General features: G+C 53.7%; 1 protein-coding gene across 6 annotated transcripts in view; it reads right to left on the bottom strand.

Moving 5' to 3' along the window:
- ANKRD11 (ankyrin repeat domain containing 11) overlaps positions 1 to 19,098 on the bottom strand; it is a 158,530-nt gene continuing 139,432 nt past the window's right edge. For 5 of the 6 annotated variants that reach the window (XM_064459790.1, XM_064459792.1, XM_064459787.1 and 2 more), the window contains 9 exons: positions 16,084 to 16,254; positions 14,665 to 14,868; positions 12,664 to 12,806; positions 12,113 to 12,260; positions 4,528 to 11,261; positions 3,168 to 3,266; positions 2,918 to 3,061; positions 1,689 to 1,781; positions 1 to 768 (listed from right to left, as the gene is read on the bottom strand). In XM_064459790.1, the coding sequence (XP_064315860.1) occupies positions 583 to 768; positions 1,689 to 1,781; positions 2,918 to 3,061; positions 3,168 to 3,266; positions 4,528 to 11,261; positions 12,113 to 12,260; positions 12,664 to 12,806; positions 14,665 to 14,868; positions 16,084 to 16,254 (7,922 nt within the window). In that variant the 3' untranslated portion in view covers positions 1 to 582. Of the gene's footprint in view, positions 769 to 1,688; positions 1,782 to 2,917; positions 3,062 to 3,167; positions 3,267 to 4,527; positions 11,262 to 11,837; positions 12,090 to 12,112; positions 12,261 to 12,663; positions 12,807 to 14,664; positions 14,869 to 16,083; positions 16,255 to 19,098 lie in introns of those variants that run through there. The other variant, XM_064459793.1, reaches the window with a different exon arrangement.

Raw genomic sequence — 19,098 nt, forward strand, 5'->3', positions numbered from 1 at the left:
GTTTTGTGGGTTTTTTTCTTTTTTTTTTTCTTTTTTTTTTCTTTTTTTTTTTTTAGACATACCCAGGATGGAACGAGAAACTCAAACACCCCCCCCTCCCCCCATGGTTTCCTACTGCAGCTTCTCCGAGAAGAGATCCGCGACGGGTGGAAAACAGAGAGCTGGAAATCACGGTGTTCACAAGTACATGAATCACGTGGTTGCTGGCCCCGCTCAGCAGCTTCTGCAACACACAAATGGCGTCCTTGGTCTCCTCCCTCCGCGCCTCTGCCAGTCTCTTGGCCGGTGAGTGCTCGCCGCCTGCGCAGACCGGCTGCCTCCCTGCCGCAGCAGCCGGTTGGGAAGGAGGTGCGCCCCGGCCCGCTGCCCGGCGGAGCTGCCGTCAGTCCGGAAGCGAGGGACACGTTGTGAAGAAAGTGCAATTATTTTTCTTATTGTTTTGTTTTCTGCCGATAGCTGCTTCCTCCTCCTCTGACCAGGGATTCATCAGCAAGCGGTAAGGGTGAATGTGAGCTCGACCGCCCGACCTCGGAGGGCTCCCGTCCTTGCCAGTGTTCAGTGATGTCTCCTGGTTTTGAACTGTCATGCCGGCAAGAGCACAAAGTCATCGTTCACGTCGACCATTGGCACATAGAACGAGGGCACCTCGTTCACGCAGAGGGATTTGTGCCCCGCGGGGTCCAGCTCCTGCACCTTCAGCTGCCACTCCATCCTTTGCACTGCGTTCAAGGCGGCAGCTTCGTGTTGCTGTCGCATGAGCAGGCACGTCTGGATCGGGGGAGAAAACCAAGCAGAGACGAGGGGTGAGCGGGAGAGGGCAGGAGAGGCTCCAGCTGCCCGTCCCACCCGGCAAAGGCAGGGGACCCGCAGCCATCGCGGCGGGCGGAGCAGCAAACGGAGGGAGGGACGCCACGCGCGTCCTCGCAGGAAGGGAACCGGGACTTGGGACATCTGCTGAGCCCAATTCCAGCAGGAGCAGGGGCGAACCCAAAAGGGCCTTGTGGGGCGGCTTTTAAAGGCTCAAGAGCAGTGACAGCCTCGGCAGACAGCCCCCGTCGGCCCCAGCGGTGGCCCTCGGCTGCCCGAGAGCAGGGTCCTGCTCCCTTCGTGGGAGCTGCCAACTCCCTCCGTGTGTCACCAGCTGACGGCACAATCGTCCCCGCTCCCTACCGTGCCAGAGTTTGCCACCCAGAGCTCTGCAGAGCATCTGCAAATCACTGCATGGGCTCCTGCCACCTTGAAGCCTGCCATAGGTTTTGAGCTTGCTGCAGCATGTGTTGCCGGCGAAGAGCAGGCCCCCAGGGTTTAACTGACCGAGAAAGCTCCAGACCATATGGCACGAAGCAGAGCAAGAGCCAGCCAGACGACCCTACACAGAACGTGTCTCCCTTCCCCCTTTTTGGAACCAGCAGAGGCAACCGCGCTCCCGTAGTGCCCGCAGAGGCTCCCACCTCTCAGCCGTGCCGTGCACCGAAGCGTCCCCCATCGCGCAACGCTGCCCGGGCCGCTTCGGGACACCTGCTCCCGGCAGAGTTTTGGAAACCACAAAGGCAGCTTCCAGGCTGCAGCAACAGCTGGGGCCCCTCTCAGGGAAAGCCTCCCTGGAGGAGGCAGAGCAGCAGGAGCTGCTGCCGCCCACGCGCCGCCGCGGCGGCAGCCTGGAGCACCGGGGCTCCCGCACCTCTCACCTTCATCCGATCGTACTTGTCATCCACGTCTTGCAACCAGGAAATGAACTGTCGTGCGTTGAAACGGTCTCTGACCGATTTGTTTTCGTCTCCCTGAGCAAAAGACAGCAAAAGGGGATTACGTGGTAGATTTTCCTTTTTACTTTAAGCACTCACAGGTCTAACAGGCCACGTTCAAATCCCTCTTAGGGCGCACGCATCAGAAACAAGGAAGGCGCCTGCAGGGAGGGAGGGCAGAGCACGCTGCTCCCAGCTGCTCTCGCAGCCCTTGGCCAGGGGCTCCAGCCTCAGACAGGGACGCACACACGCCTGCACGCCCTGTTTTTGCTTGCTTTGCAGACAATCCGTCGGTGCCAGCCCGTCACAGCACCCGCACCTCTCTGTCTCCTTCAATTCGTGCCCGAGATGGTAACGTTTTCGCTGTAGAAGCACAAAGGCTTGGCTGGGAAATGCCGAGGGATATATCAAGGCTCCTGGATCAATACGCCAGGTCACTAATAAATTGCAGGATCCCGTCCCTGCACAGGATCCCTCCTGCAATGCAGCAGCGTGCTTCCCCGCGCCGCTGGGCTGGCGGCAGCTGCGGTGCGCGGGCTGCAGAGGGTGCTGGTGGGATGGCTCGGGACCACCGCAGCCGCACGGCTGCAGAAACCGGGCACGATTCCCCCTTCTCCAGCAGGAACGACGTGAAATCAAAGAAATGAGCACTTTTTGTGGGTTGCGAGACAGAGGCTGGCTCTTTCGAAGCCACTATTCAGAGACAAATCAATTTAATGGCTCTCTCCCCTTCCTTCAACAGGAAAAGATATCCCAGAGTGTAGTAAAATAAACCTTTCAAGTGCGCAGATGATCCTGATCAAGAAGAAAGGCAGAGGGTCCTGAGACTCACTGATAAACGTGAGTCATCTCTGCTCCTAAAGAGACACGACGTTCCCTGTATCCCCATGCTCCTGGATGTATTTCCTTCCCCGGCACGCACGTGGGGTATCCCAGAACACACGACACCAGAAACTGAGTCAGATTAGGCAACCTGGGCGCGTGCTGGGGAGGGCTCCTGCAGGATCCCGCATCCGTGCGCGCGGTGGGTGACAGGCGCCTGAGCAGGGAGAGCATTAGTAACTCCTGCCTACATCCCTCCCTCCCTCCCTCCGTCCAGAAAAGCACCGTCTCCCTCAGGGTCTTGCACAGCACCTCCGAGACACTTCACCACCACCAAGACAGGCACTGACCTGATTTTCTAGAGGCATGTTATAGACCTCGGAGTCCAGCAGCATGGTGCAGGCACTGAAGGGCACAGCCTGGTTGGCAATAGTCCTTGCCGCCCGACAATGAACTCTCAGAATCTCCTGCTCGCAGGAGACGATGAGCTTCTCCTGAGGAAGAGCAAACGAAGCAGTGAGCGTGGCAGCCTCAGTTTCCCCAGCGGAGGAAATTCGGGTCCTCTCTCCCAGCAGGAGCCTCCCCGGCGCGCTCCCTTACCCGCTCTATGCTGTGCTGGAGCCGCAGCTTCCCCCGGACGGCTTCCTGCTGCTTGAAGAGCTCCTTCAGAGGCTCCGCGAGCGACGGCGGCGGGGCGATCTGCGGGCACAGGACACCGGTGGGTTAGAGCCAGCAGCGCTGCCGGGTGCCCAGCCCATGGGGGCTGCCTGCTCCCCCTGCGGCACGGCGCACCTTGGCCAAGGGCTCGGAGAGGGGGTCGGTGCCAGCCCGCATGGAGCTCTACGGAGCAGAAAGTCTGCCTATTTCCTCAGCAGGCAGGCGGCAAAGGACAACGTCCTGCCAGTGCTCAGACCACAGCGAGGGCTGAGACAACAGGGGAAGAGGCGTCCAGCGCTGAGAGGCAAGCTCAGCCTACAGGACCTCAGCCTAAATCACCCCACATGCTGCAAGGGTGGTTTGTCAAGGGGCCTGAGCACATCTGAGGAAGGGGATGATGCTGCTGGAGAAACACTGCCGTGAGCAGCCCAGCCTGAGCCCCAGGAAGGGTGCCCGTGCCCTGATCTGTCCCGCGCCTTCCCGGGAAGCGAGGCGCTCCTCGAGCACAGCCTAAGTTGCAGAACAGAGGCTCTGAGTTAGTCTAGGAAGGGACAAGCAGATGTGAACACAGGCTACTACAACCACTGGGGTGCTGGGGCTGACAAAAAGCCTGTTAACTCATGCAAACAGTAACTCAGCACACGGGCTACACTGCAACAGAAGCGCCCGCGGACCGGGGTATTGCACCCTGCCTGCAGTAGGGAACGGAGCCTGACGTGGCCGGTCGTATCGACCCTCCTCCTCCCGGCTGGGCCCCGGATTTACTGCCTGCAGCATTAACTTGATTGATGCATTTGTATTAGCGAGCCCGTTCGTGCAGCACAGCAGTGAAACGCAGACCCCACTGCCAAGGAGCGAGTGCTATCGGCTACTCAAATATCAGAGCTTGGGAAAACAAAGGCTGGAGTTAAGAGCCGTCTTTTTCCTACAGTCTTCTAGGTTCATTATCCAATTACCATCCTGCTTGTAAAAGCAGTTTTGCCTTCCAGCCTCAAATCCAGTGGATTCATACAAACTTGCTCTAAAGCCCAAACAAACCTCAGGTTCCTAAGCACAGCCCAAGGTCTCCTCTGGAAAAGTAAGAGCATCTCAGAGGATGCGTTTACCACGCAGCCGTCCTCGCTTACTGAGGCTTAGATTTGTCACCGTGAGCACGTTCTAGAAGCAGGCTAAAGGCACGGCTGGGGCACCAGCGGCACTGCAAGGGCACTCGCGGTGCACGGGGGACAAGCTGGCTGTGCTCGTCGCAGCAAGGGAGGAGACAGTCCCTGATGCTGCGGTTTAAAGACAGAAGGTGACTCACCACTGGAATATGGAGCTTGCTTAGAGGCTTGCCATCCAACAGGTAGGAGCCTGTGTAGGTGACATATTCAGCGTAGCACTGTGGAGCTTGGGGAGTAATATAGCAGAGGATTTTCCGCTTCTCTTCAATCTTTTTCCTGATCTGGAGGTACTCAAAGTAGGGGTTGGACCTGTCACTGTGATAAGGTTCAATGTCGTCCAGTTTTATAGCATCCACGATAGCTGCCAGTGTTTGCTGTATCATCTCCCTTGTCTGCTGGGTGGACGTGTTGATCTGCTGCTGCAGCTGCTGGTTGGAGCGCTGGAACCGGCGCTTGCGCGGGTGCTGAGCCTGGGAATCGTCCTCCTCTGTAATGCGGCCTTTGGCACGTGTGGCGGGCGCAGAAACAGGAGGAAATTCCTTCTCAGAAGCGGCGGCGTTCTGCTTGTTTTGGTTGGCGAGCATCTGAGCCCGGTTCCTGGTAATCCGCTGAGGAATCTCTTCTATTTTGGGTGGTTTGGGAGCTTCTGCTACTGGTTTTTGTACTGGTTCAACGATTTCTGCTTGAGCGTTGCCCGGAGGTGCCTCCGCCTGGGAGGAAGGGGCTTGGCTCCCACCGCGTGCCGCAGCAGCCTCCGGGGAAGCGCTGCCCTCGGCGGTGGCCGCGGGTGGGGGACAGGTCTGGGAGCTGCTCTCTGCCACCCCACCAGAAGACGACAGGTCTTCGTGCGCGGCCTCCGCCTCTTTGCTCTCCGCCTGAGCAGACTCGGACGGGGTCTGCTGGAAAACCTGCGCTTCCGAATCCTCCGCTCCTTTTTCCTCAGCTACGTTTGGTGCTTCTGAGGTGGCTTCTTGTGCAGCCGCCTCTGGTTTCTGCTCCTCTGCCTGTGGCTCCGTCTCCGCGGGCAGGACAGCAGTTGCCTGGCCGGCTGGCGGCTCCTCCGGCTCACCGGACGCTATTACGGAGGCGCTCGCTTTAACGATCCCAGCGCTTGTTTCTGAAGCTGCTGCTGGGCTTTCTTCTACCGCTTCTGCCTCCGTCATCTCCGTCTCTGGAACATCCTTAGGTTGGAGCGGCAGCTCTGGTAGCGAGAAGGGGCCAAGGTCCAAGTCATCTTCTGTATTGGTGAAGGGGTCAGGCCACGTTACCGCCTCCTCCGTATTTGCAGGCGCAGCATTATTGTTTTCCAAATAGTTGTTTTCTGGCGTGCTAACAACTTCTGCCTGAGGTTCTGCTGGCATACAAGGGGGCTCTGGAGGTATCTCAGGTGCTTCTTCTGGAAGGGGCTTGCAGTTATTGAAGAATGTGTCTAACCTAGTAGGGGACATGTACGGAGCTTGCTCTTCGGCGTTCGCAATTTCTCCTGGAACGGCTTCCTCAGCGTCCTCCTTGACTTCATCGAGCCCCGGTTCAGACACTGACAGAGGGTAGGATATAGGAGAAACGGGGTAGGAAGTATCTGTGGGAATGAAGGCTACTGGTGTAGGGTGAATCGGCTCTAGGGAACAGAGCGGAGGTTTAGGGGACTCAGAAAACCGCTGGGGAGATTTCATCAGGAGCTCTGAGCCCATGGACCAGCTGACAGAGTGCTCTGCCGGGTTACCCATCAGGCTGGGAGGAATGGCCGTGTCGGGGTTTCTGGAGGGAGGGTTTTCCCAGTCTATATTGTTTTGTTCTGGCATACCTGAACTAAAATGGTTTTCTTCAATTGGTGGTAAGTAGGTAGATTCTGGTGGCATAATGGAGGCAGTCGCTTGCTGCTCTTCCGTGGTGTCCAAGGGCATGCCGAGGTCGGGGGGAAGAGCGCTTTCTACCGAAGGAGCCAGCAGTTCATCTCTGTGCGAAGGGGAGGATTTTGCTTGTAAACCAGAAAAGACGCTTTCAGGAGACTGGGCGACTCCGCTGACAGCTCCTGGCGCACAGTGCAAAGCTTCCACTTTTGGTGATGAAACCCCATAATCTGGTGAGTAATACCCGGGAGATAAACACTGGAACTTCTCAGCGGGAACAGAAGGAAGGGGAACCTTCTCCTCCATTAAATGCTGCACTGGAGAGTCGTAATTTGATGTTGCCGGGACGCTTTGCTGTCTGAAAAATTTATCTCCGACACTGAATTCTTCTTCAGGCGCCCTTCTGATATCAACCGAGATGGAACGATAAAGGTTTGTGGAGGGTATGGTACGAGTCGGGGTCTGACTCGGGTTCTCGGGGAGCCCACTGGGAACATTCGTGTATCTGTCGAAGAAGGATGGAGAACAGGCGTTCATGGACATGGTGGATATGGGCAGCGAGTGCTGCGAGTCCGCGCATTCAAACATCAGGTCCGTGTAGTCTTCGTTGCTGCATGAAGGAGTCCTGGGCGTCTGCATCACCTCCTCGTAGCTTGGACAAGAGACAACGGATGCCGGGGTCGGGACTCCCGTCGGCCGGTTCTGATCCGGCCTGGGAGACGCCGGGAGGATCTCCTTCAGCTGAGGACCCGTTATCCAGTCCTTCGAGTCTGTCCCAACAGCGGGCTGTGCCTTGTTTTCCGGTGACAGTATAGGAGTCAGTGGACCCAGTTCTTTAAGTTTCTTATCCTTGAGCTGAGTATCCAGCGTTAATGGCTTCTTTGTTGCCAGATCCAGACTCCTCTTGCGCACATCTTCCGAGCTTTTAAGTTTGTCCTTCAATTTGGGGTCTCCGGACCTGTGCCTCATTTTCTCCATTTGCTTCATTCTCTCTTTGTGCCTTTTGTGGCGCTCCTCGATTTCCAGGTCTTTCTGGCTCAGCATCCTCTCAAAGCTGGTCATCATCAAATCACCGTCTCCCAGAAGCTTCTCCCTTGGCCTGGCATCTTTCTTGCCGCTGTCTTTGGAAAGGGTTATTTTTTCATTCCCATTGCTTATTTTTATTGACTCTGATTTGTCTTTCTCCTGGTTCTCCTTGAGCTTCTCCTTCAGTTTGGTTTCACCGAATTTGAGGTTGTCCTCCTTTGATTTATCTTTAAAGGTGGTAACTTGAGGACTGTCCTTGTCTTTGAGTGTTGACTTTGGCTCGTCTTTGTGATGTTTAAAGAAACCATCTGCATGTTTGTCTCTGTGCTTTTCCTTTTCCTCCTTCCATTTCTCCTTGTGTTTATCTCGCTTCTTTTTCTCTTTAACTGTGCTGATGGCGCTGGAACCGTAGGTCTTTTCTTTTTCCGCCTTCTTTGACAGCTCTCTTTCAGAATCATTTTTCTCTTTCTTTTCAGAAAATAAGTAATCAATGCTTTTCTCTGGCTCCTCATCAGGCTCTGCCTTCATGTTGTAGGAAGTGCTAAAAGCCTCCCCATCCACAGAGAAATCTTTTTCATAATGAGCGGAATCCTTTCTGCTGCTGGAGTCTTTGAATTCTTCTGTTTTTTCCTTTTTCTCTGACTTCTCCTTCTTCGCTTTTTCCTTCTCGTGACTTTTCTTTGACGAAGATGAGGAATGTCTGTGCCTCTCCTTCTCCTTGAGTTTGTCCTGTAAGCAGGGTAAAGGGAGAGAGTCCTTAAACTTTTCTTCAGCGGCATCAGTAAGAGAGAGGTTAGAAGACTCAAAGAGGCTGGTCAGTCCTGGATCTTGTCCTCTGTCTGTGAAGCTGTCAGAAGAGATCTCGCTGATTTTGTCGTTGGAGTCATCTCTGTAGTCATTCAGAGCCTCCTCCTCCAATTTCTCCAGCAGGCTCTTCTCCGACTCTCCTCCTTTCGAAGACTTTTTCTCTTTGGAATGCTCTTTATCCGGCTTCTCCTTATGCTTGCTTTTCACCTTGTCGTCATTGGCGTGTTTCTTTTCCACCTTCTCTGGGAGCTTTTGCTTGTTTTTCTTCTCTTGAGTGGAATCTATGGACGTCCTGTCTTTCCTGTCCTTGTACTTCTCGGTAGAGTCTTTCTCTTTCTTCTCTTTGTGTTTTTCAAAGGAACTCTTCTCCTTCTTCTCTTTTCCCCCTTCCGATGTTCCTTTGTCCTTTTTCTTCTCCTTGGAGTCCTTATCTTTCTGCTTCTCTCCTGAATGTTGCCGGTCGGAGGAGTACTTGCGGTGCTTGTCGGGGTACAGCTCCTTCTCAGCAGCTGCGCCGTCGTCCTTCTCCTGCAGACTGTCCAGCCGGTGCATTTCGCTGCCGGCAGAGTCGCTGACTTTGAACCCCGTCAAGCTGTAATCATCCCTCTCGTCTTCGCTTTCATCTGTGAAGATGTCCGCAATGCTGTACCAGCTTTTCTCCTTGCCTTTCTTCTCATCCTTTTTCTCGGAGAAGTCTTCTCGATCTGCGGAGAAGTTTTTCTCTTTCTTCTCTTTAACCTGGTCGAAAGAGCTCTTCCTTTCTTTGTCTTTGCTGTGCAGGTCTTTGTATTTCTCTTTAGTTTCTTTTTTCTCTTTGAAACTCTTGTCTAGTTCTTTGTCCTTCAGCATTTTCTCAGGAGCAGCTTTTTCATTTTTCTCCTTGTCACCTTCTTTGGATTTTTCCTTGTATTTTTCTGGCTTCACCTTTTCTTTTTTTTCTTTATCGGGAGCCTCCTTCTTCTCCTTTTCCTTCCCAGAATGGTGCCTCTCCCAACTCTCCAGGGTTTTACCGCCGAACTCAGGGTCGGACTTATCCTTGAAGAACGTTTCGCAGCCATACTCTTTAAAGTCATCTCGATAGGGCTCCTCCTGCTTTGTTTTGGTGTCTTTTCGATCTTTAGAGCCATCGGAGGAATCTTTTCTGTCTTTGTTGGTTTCACCTGTATCTTTTTCTTTCCTCTCCTTGACACTCTCTGCAGAATCCTTCCTTTTCTTGTCCTTTTCAGGCAAATAACTGGGAGTGATTTTGTGTCTGTCCGTTTGGTCCTTCTTCTTCTCGGAGCTTTTGTCGACATAGTCCCTCTCCTTCTTCTTTACGAAAGTGTCCTTTTCATTACGTTTCTCGTTGTATTCCTTCTTCTCTTTCGTTTTGTTTTCCTTTTTCTTGTCTTTAATTTCCTCTTTCATGGGTTCTATGATTAGTTTTGCCACGGTGTCATTTTTAATCTCCCTGAAGTCTGTTACTGGAGAATCCCAGCTATCTTCACCTTTGAAATCGAAGGACGAATCAGAAGACAGGTCTGAAAACCACCTCTCTTGCTGATCATCCGAAAGGCTGAACTTTGTGTCCTCGCTTTCGGGAAACTGGTTTTTGTTATTGAACTCATCAAACCCAGACTCATCCCTGTAAAGTTTTTCTTTTTTGCATTTTTCTTTCTCTTCCTTGAAGGATTTTTCTTTCTCTAGTTTAGAAACCTTCTCCTCCTTCAGCTCATTCTTCTTTTCAGATTTTGACTGCTTGTCCTTGGACTTCTTCTTTCTCTCCTCCTTGTGTATTCTCGGCTTCTCCTCTTTGGGAGACTTCTCCTTTACAGGTTTCTCTTTCTCTGATTTACTTAATCCTTCTCTGAAGGATTTGCTCATGTCTTTACTACCATCTTTGACTTTTCTTAATGATTTCTCCTCTTTCGAGGATTTTCCAGTCTCATCTTTAAACAACCATTCCTTCTCCTCCCCTTTACCTTTGGGGAGCTTTTCCTCCTTTTTACCGTGTTCTCGCTCATGCTTTAACACTTTCAGTTTGTTTTCGACTGGATTTTCTGTCTCTACTATCAAGCCTTTCTCAGGCTTTTGTTTAGAGTCCTCAAACTCAAAAGAAAAGGTTTTGATGATTTTAATGTCTTGGCTGATGGGACACTGGCCCTTCTCCTTGTTTTTATGTTTGTGTTTTGTTTTATGCTTTTTAACAACCTTCCCCTCCTTGTCCAGCTTTGGAATTGCTCCATCCACATTGCTATGGAATGAATTCTTTTTCTCAGAAACAGTGTTGTGTGGGGTGTTTTTCTTTTTGTGCTCTGGTTTCTTCCTGACTGGCTTTAGCGACTCTAAGCTCGAGTCCTCGGACGAGTAGTCTGACTCGCTCGTCAGTCTCGTCCGGGTGGAGTCCGATAAGGAACTGACATCTGACCAAGCTGGAGAAGATATGGGTTTCCAATTGTCCGTCCTCCAGTGCTTGGAGTGCTGTTCTGTAAGATTAGGATTATGTTTCTGGGATGCTAAACTCCCATGAGAAGAGGTCGATGAGGCAGACAGAGAGTTAAACAAGGAGGATTCCTTTAGCACTAGCCTGGAGTCCTTTACACAGCTAGAGCTCTGAAGAGAGTCTCTATCATCCTCCTCACTCTCCACGTTTTCACTCTCTGATTCAGAGGAACAAAATTTGTCATTTTTTTTGCCAAACCGAACCTCTTTGCTTTTCGTCTCCTTCTTCCGCTTCTTTTTTACTTTGCTTTTCTCCTTCTGGGCCTTTGTGCTGGCGGGCTCCCGAATCTTGCTGCTGGGCAATATCGAGTGGGTCGAAAGTCGCAGCTTCTCCCCCGTCCCCACAGCAACGCTGGTCTCCTCCTCGTCCGAGCTGTCCGACAGGATGCGGTGGGCAGCTTTCTTTGGTGTAATTGTGTTATTTTTAGTATAAGTTTTCACTTCCATTTTGGGTATGGAAATGAAACTGTTTGCTTTAGTCTCTTTTCTGTAATCCTTTTTCAGCAAATGTTTGTCATCGACTGGCGGGACCCGGTCCTGCTCATCGTCCTCATCAAATTCATACTCGTCCTTCACCGGGGTGATGGTTTTGGGGGGCTCCTGGGCCTTGGGCTTGTGCTTCAAACCCTTCTCAAACTCTGAGTCTGTGTTATTGCCATCAACAGAGCTGGAGGGAGCGAAGGAAGGGGCATCCTCCTCTTCTGAGGTCTCTGCAGAGAGAGAACAAGAAGGTGTTAAGGGCTGCGAGACGCTCCGGGGAGGGAGCATCATCAGTCTGCTGCAGGCGTGACCCCTGCAAACGGCCCTGCTGCCCCTTTGCCTCACCCAGCCTGTGCTAAGTTTGCAGCTGAAAGCTCGAAACGCCAGGTTGGGAGATCTTTTTAGAACAGGATGGCTATCCAGTCTCAAACCTGCACGGGTGCTCCTCAAAGCAACATCCAGGGTCTACCAAGAGAAGAACTTTTTAACTTTAAGGGTTATGACTGCGAACAGCACAGGCCAAGGCTCCCGCTAAGACTGGAACTCCAATCAGAGCTCACTAAAGCCTGCAGCGTGTCCCGCCCGGCGCAGCCACGATGGTGGCACTCGCGGGACAGGCTCTAGCAGGGCGCTCTGCTGAGGGACCGCCCGGGAGCACAACCTGAGACGTTGGCACTGGTACAGCCCAGCGCCGCGCCCCCCCTGACCGGGGAGGGGAGGGAACACACGCCCTGCACGCAAACCTCCTCCTCTCTACGCACGAGCTGGAATATTACCCACATTTCAAAGGTAAGACATCCATTTACCTGCAATTGGCTTCCAATCCTACATCTCGATTGCACCAGGCCAGTGATCTCAACGTAGGCTTCCAGGGCAATCAGCTAGAGCTCCCGGAGCTAAAGGCTGGCAGTTATGTTGTCTGAATTTGGGTTACAGCTACAGATGGACTCCTGACCGTGGCAGCAGCGTGCGGATATTCTGACAAGAGTCTAACTTCACTGTCCTCTTAACGTCTCTGTATTAACAGACAGCTGCAGGCCACAAAACATCACTCCCATGTTCACATAAAGGTCATTCTCACCTGTTGAGCTCTCTTCGCTAGAGGGGTACGTGCTCTTTCCCAGGAGCAGATTCACCATGCTGGGAGAATTAGCTACTTTTAAAGGTGTCTCGCCCTTCCTGTTGCTTTGATGAGGATTCCCGCCATAATGTAACAACAATTTCACCACCTGAAAACAGAAATCGAGACTTGAAGGTGCTCGTCATGTTTCGATTCCAGGCTTTTTGTACTACTTTCGCATGTCGCTAAAAGGGGGATGTCCCGAGGACACGCCTTATGGTACTAACAGTCATCAGTACAAAAGGAGACAAAAAACAACACCACGAACCAACTGAGGCAGGAAAGAAGGGAGAAGAACAAGACACAAAGCTATGTTCCCTCCCAGGAACCCTCCCAGGGTGTCCCCTCCCTCTGCACAGGGGAACACCAGGTAAAACACACGGCTACATGGCTATCGGCAGCTAAGGACTATCAAATAACGCAAATCTCTGTATTTGCACAGTTGGCTGCCTGAAGCACAAAGGGAAAAAAAGGCATTAAAAACACAGCTATGAAATCCGGCAAAAAACTACCTTGAAGTGCCCGTTATTCGCTGCATCGTGCAGCGGGGTGTCGTCATCCAACCCCTTCGTGTTGACTTCGGCGCCCGCCGCAAGCAACTGCTTTGCAACGTCGTAGTAACCCCGGTTGCATGCCTCGTGCAATGCCGTCCAGCCTGCAAGCAAAGGGACACTCAGAACACGGACACTGCCTTCACGGGGAAAGTCAGAGACAGTGGAAAGGCACGTCCACCCACAGACGTTGCGGAGGCCGGTGTGCCGAGGGGATCGTGGGTCTGGTGGCCAACAAGATGGTCTCGTTCGCCCAGCCCCCCGTGGCACAGCAGGAAGAAACCGGCAGCTCTGCCTTGCTACTCCAACCAGGCGGTAGTCGAATGAATCCCCCTTTTCCCTCTGGTCACGCAATGTGCTACGGACAGATCGTCTGCCAGAACGGACACAGCCCCGGGACGCGGAAAGGCAAAGTTTTGTGTAGGAAATTATTGCTGGTGCTGTGTGGAAGGCAGGTCTCAAAACCTTTCCCCTTCCATCTCCTCTGTAAGGGAAACTCTGCTGCCCAGATTAGGCCCGAGCTCTGAACTGCAGACACTGCTCTGGAACATCCCCCACACAGATCTCAAATATTTCCTGGGTGCTCTCCAAAGCAGCAATGCCACCAACAAAACAGGCCCCCGGCTCGGGGGGAAACCAAACAGCGGGTCTCCGCAGCAACAGTGGCTCTAGTTCTCAAACAAACCTCTGGAGAGCACAGAATGAAATATTTTATCATGTTCAAACAGACTATTTTTAAGCAGAAACTGTTTCGAAGTTTCCCAGCAAACGTGCGTGGCTCCTTCGGTATTTTGCTGATAGCGTCGTGGGAGCTCATCCCGTTACCTTCACTTGGAGCACTAAAAAGGGGCACCTGTGACCAGAATTAATCACTGCTGATAGCTCAGTCTAGCGCTGATATTAATCATACAGGCGGAGGAACATGCAGTTCTATTTATAGCCCCAAAATCGTGCGAAGAGAACAGCAAAGAGCAAAGTCAAGCTCTCGGACGTGCTGGAAGAAAGGCTGCCCCACGCTAATTTATCCCCGTCGTTGGTACGGGGGTGCACGAACGGCACCGTTCATCACCTGACGGACGCCTTCTCGCCGCAGCACTCGTGGCCGTTCCCACCCCAGGCTGGGCTGCAGCCGCAGCCCCACACCCCGGCTCCTTTCCCCGTTCCCACCACCAGAAGCAGGAGCTTCAGGGCACTCCTGAGGAGGAGGAGGAGGTGGAGGAGGAGGTATTACACCCAGGCAACGGGCTGAGGCTCAGGATGGTCATAATCTGGATGCCCGGCGGGCGCTGCCGGGAGCCTGACCTCGCCCTTCACAGCCGCACTGCTCCCCATCAGCAGCACCCCCAAATTCGGTGCTTAAAAACAAAACCCAGAAAGCTGCAGGCATCAGCCGTTCAACTCTGGAGCGACGACTTTACAAACCCACTCTTTTCAGTATTCCTCTGCACATCACTTCTTATATTTTAAGTTGAAAAAGGGCTAAACCAGCCCACCTCCCTTTGCAAATCCCTCTCCAGACTTCCAAGACAGCACCGACGTGGAAGGGCACAAGAAAACGGACCAGAAGGTCCCGCTCACAGTTTCAGAGCGTGGAGCCACGGCAGCCCCAGGGATCGCTACGGATCAAGCCCAGCCCTGCACCCCCTCCCCGAGCGGGAGCACGCTCAGAGCAGACAAGACAACCTGAGAGTTTAGCTGCCAAACTCCAGCTGAACTGGCGTTTCTCAGGGATTTATTATTTTGACAAATTTGTAGCAGCTGTTTTATTTGAAAGGACAGCAAAGACTTTTTCCTCCCCGAAGGGCAAAAATCATTATTTTTGGTTAATCCCCTCCTCACAAGGCGCAAACCCATGTTACACTTTCTCTGGTGGGAGCCATTCTCGGGGGTGGAACAGGCAAGGGGGTGGGAAAAGGTACGGATCGTGGGCTGCCCCGCCAGTACTGCCAGCGGGCTGGTTACCTGCAAAGTCTTTCACATTGACATCTGCACCCTCGATAATGAGCTCCTTGATGCGCCGGGCATCTCCTCGGATGGCAGCTCGATGCAGCCGAGTCTCTCCTCGCTCGTTTCTCTTATTTACTTTATCTTTGGTTTTGGAGGCAGAGTTAGGAGTTCCCTTCTGACAAACTGTAGACTGAGAGGGATGCTTTGGTGTTGTGTCAACTGCATGGAGGAGAGAAAGAGTCAGGAACCGCAAGTCAAAGGAAGCCCGAAACCCTTAGAGGGAGCTCTTGCAACATATTTCATCTCGCCTCCCCAAAACGCTCGCCACAAGGCACCGAGAGGCAACCGAACCTCTGAAGTCGATGTGAAGACAGGGTATAATGCAGATATTAACTGCAGGCTGCCAAAGCCCGCTGGAGAGAACTGCAGCCCTTGCAAAGACTGTAGGCAATCCCATGATTTAGGAGCAGACAATGCAGCTCCTTACCCTAAAACCTCATTTCCTAAGGGAAGTGGCCTTTTACCAAGTACATGTGGGGTCTGACAGCCTTGGGAGGAGGCCGCACATTTCCTGGGAGAATGTCTGAATGCTCTGAAGACTACACGGCTTTTTCCCTTCCCACATCCACACCCCCCCCCCCAAGTAACAGCAACATAAGCAGCTAGATTAGTGTTAAGAAACAACACAGTATGTGGCTAAAAGCTGCAATGCTTGTGCGTAGGATGCAGATGCGCACATACAGATAGCACACTGCCTCTAAAAACCCTGGGGGGTCATGTATGCAACAGATAAAAATTACTAAAATACAAAATCCGTGGTAAACACATTCCAGCTGCTCCGCATCTCAAGTTCCAGCTGCACTGATTACATGTCTTATCCCTCTCCACAAGAAGAAACGTTAAAAAACCCTCAGAGGATGATATTTTCACTTTATTCACAATGCTCCTTTACTGAGTCAGCCTGAGAGGCCAGTGGAAAATGCAAAGCTCTGACGTGGAGGAGGCTCCCGTGGACACAAAGCTCTAGGTAAGCAGCCAAGGCAGGCTCAGTGGTGGCCCAGTTTGGCGCACGGGGCGCCTCCTGCGACTGCCTTATACTGAAAGAAGGAAGGGCAGCCACAGCCACGGGCGAACCCGGTGGCAGCCTGCGCCTGGCATCACCTGCAGAGCCCCGTGGGAGCGGGTGTCCCGCTGCCCCGCTCCAGCATCCCACCCACACCGCTGAGAGCGGGCAGACCCCACGGAGCAGCGCACCCGCGCCCCTGCACCACGCCGGGGGTGGCGGCTCATCTCCGCTGCCGGCGAGGGGCTGCCCGAACCGCCTGGGGACCCCGGGGCCAGGCACTGAGAAGCCCAGGTGTTTGAGAGCCTCTCGCTGCAAACTCGCACCCGTCTGCCCACACCTCTGAGCAAAAGCACCCCCCTGGATCTCACCTGGGCTGTTTGCAGACTCTTCTGCTGTCATCTGCATAAGGAGAGCGACTTGCTGGCGCTCGGAGAGCGGGTAGCCTGCGCGGATCCCCGAAAGGCCCATTCCGAAGAGCAAGCCAGGCTTTCTGGTGGCGGGCTCCTTTTTAATCCTCTTCCGCTCTGGACCCTGCTTTTCTGTGGTGCAAGGAGACACAGAAACACAAGCCATGAATGTCGCTGTAACTGAAAACCACCTTCGTTTCTGAGCAAAGTGATAACAGCTCTCCACCTCTGCTTCCGTATCTCACAAATCGAAAAGCCTACGGTGAAGGATGCTTCCCTGCGGTGGGAGCACCGGGGCCTGGGGAAGCTGTGCTTGCAGCCAGGGCTTGCACCGCTCCTGCTGCCCACCGGCTCCTCCGACAGCCTCTCCCGGCACAGGCTTCTACCAGTTCTCCCCCCACCATCAAAGAGCAGCGCAAGAGGGAGGGAGCAGGTCCTTCGTGGGGCCGCTGCCAGTACTGTACCTTCCATCTTGCTTCTAGGAGCCTCCCTTTCATGCCATGGTGCTTCGAGGAGCGTACGCAGCCTTACGCCACCACAGCATGGACAGAACTGGAGGCATCTAAAAGCATCAACAAAGAGTGCTAACAAGATGCAGGCTGACGGCTCAGAGACGTTGCTATCTCACCCCCTCATCATCATCAAACCAAGGTCTCTGTGGCCAAACGGGTGCGCTGCCCCGGGGAGCACCGAGCTGGCCCGCTCCTCCCAAAGCGGCTGCTTCCAGCCTAGCGCAGAGCACCCACCTGCAGCCAGGCCGACGGCTGCTTAGCCACATCTAGTCCTGCATCCCTCTAAATAATCCCAAACAAACAGGAGGGGCGGAAGAAACCCCTGTGCCTGGCTTGTCGTCCCCTAAATCCCAGCCTGACACTCGGGTCTCCTAAATCATCCAGCCACAAAGGCGGCTCCTGCTGAGAGAACCGAGCACTACGGCCTCTAAAGCCGGTATTAGCTGCTGGCACGCCATGTGCACAAGAACGAGACAAAACCCCGGCCTCTCCCTGCACCTCCAGCCTCGCTCCCAGCGACCCACGCAGCAGCCTGCTGCAAGCTGGTGAGAACTGGACCCTGCCAAGCATTGTGCAACTTGCCGCCTCCCTCCCCGCTGCCCAGCTCAGCCCAGCTCGCACACCTAACCTCTGCGAGAAGCCTGACTCTACGGCTTTTCTTAAGTATTTTTTCAGTTTTCTTTATGCAAGTATTGATCCGTTCGCCACGCAAGGAGAGTTAGCAGCCCTTCCTCTGCGCTCCTGGTGTGCTCGCTTGTTGATGCTGTCCGGTGACGGCACAAATCCTGCAGCAAGCTCTCCAGCGGGTCCGGGGAGCTGCAGCCACGCCAGAGTCCCACTGCAGGGATGCGTTCGGTGAAGAAAGTTTCAAGGTGCCAGTTCAGGAAACAAAAATTAACTTTCCTTTCACGGAGCCAGCCAAGCAAGAGAGACGGAATATCTATCTGCAGAGCAGCACGGCAATTCCTTGCCAGCAGCCAAGCTGTATCCCTCCTACCAGGCAACTGTCCTAACCCCACAAAGCAGCGCAAGGAAGACACGGTGTGTGCGAGAAGAAAATCCGACTTCGTTCACGTCTATTTCTAAGCACTGATAGCGCCTGTTTGTAACCAGGCCCACTGCGGGGCTCCCGCTGCGTGCGGAGGGCCGGTAACGGCATTCTTAGCCACAGCTATAAAAGCTATCAAACGCAGGCGAGCGGCTGCTTGCCCTCGCGTCGCACGCTCGAACGCCGGTTTGAATCGAGGCCGGTTCGACGCTGCTCGACAAAACCAAGCAGTAAAACCCCTCGCTGCATCCCCGGCGTAATGAAAAGGCTACGGACAGACGAGCTGTTCAAAACCTCCCGCGTAAACAGACACCGCTCTCAAACTGATCGCGCTTGCTTTTCGAGAGAGCAAAACCCGCCTGTGACTTAAGCTCAAAGCAAAAATCTTTTCAACGACGAGGAGTTTTGACTCGCGCAGCCGCGAGCCCCCGGGCGCTGCCGGGCTCAGCCCCAGCTGGGGCTGGTACTCGCCAGGAGAGGCAGAGGAATCGAGGGGGTTATTTATCACAGCAAGCCTGCAAGTACCTGCTCCCCGCAAAGAGGAACGCCGTGACCTGGAGCACTTTCACATGGGCAGACTACGCTGCCGAATACGCTGCCAAGTCTTCCAGCGAGGCAGCACAGGCAAGGGCCCTCCCCTGCTCGAATGTTTGACTCTAAACATGCTATTATTTTGCTGAAGGTATTTTGAGAATTCCAGAAAGCGTTAGAGGGATGATACGAGGAGGTTTGCAAACAAGTAAATGTCTGATAACGCGCTCTGAGAAACAGGGCTGCAGCTCCCAGCAGCCAGGGAGGCGAAACGCCACCAAGTAACCACCCAGTGTCGGCCCGGTCCCCAGCTCCAGCGTCCCGAAGCTGGGAGTCTAAAGCACGTGGGGAGATGTAGCGGTGGTCCAAGAGGCTTTGCAACAGATCACACAGATGCAAGCTTGACAGATGAACGGACTAGCTGTATCCAGTCTCTTCCCCACCAACCATCCCCGGGCCAGGGCAGCGTCCAGCATTCCAGGGAACGGCAAATCCTGCGACCTGCAAGCCTTAACCCAGCTCTGCTCACCCAGTTGTATTCATCATTTTGTCAGATTCAATGCCGGTCACCGGCACGTGGCCACCAGCAGGACAGAGCCTGCTTTGCCTCCGCACAAAGTCCAGCAGGTCAGGCGAAACCACCAATGGACGGGTTTAAACTCAATCACCACACTTTGTGCCAAAGCACAGGTTTTCTCGTCCATTCACCAAACTGCCAGTGGAGTAAAAGTCTCGGGCAGACGAGGGCAGCAGCATGTGGGGATGTCCCCGTTGCTCCAGCTCGATTCATGCTCCTCCCGCACTCCCTCGGCTGACGAGCGGGCAGCTCCGAAAACCTTTTCCCTGCACCATGCCCAAAGGTGCCATCCTCTGCTGCTCTCCGGC

Source organism: Phalacrocorax carbo, chromosome 8, assembly GCF_963921805.1.
Source record: "Phalacrocorax carbo chromosome 8, bPhaCar2.1, whole genome shotgun sequence".
Taxonomy (NCBI): domain Eukaryota; kingdom Metazoa; phylum Chordata; class Aves; order Suliformes; family Phalacrocoracidae; genus Phalacrocorax; species Phalacrocorax carbo.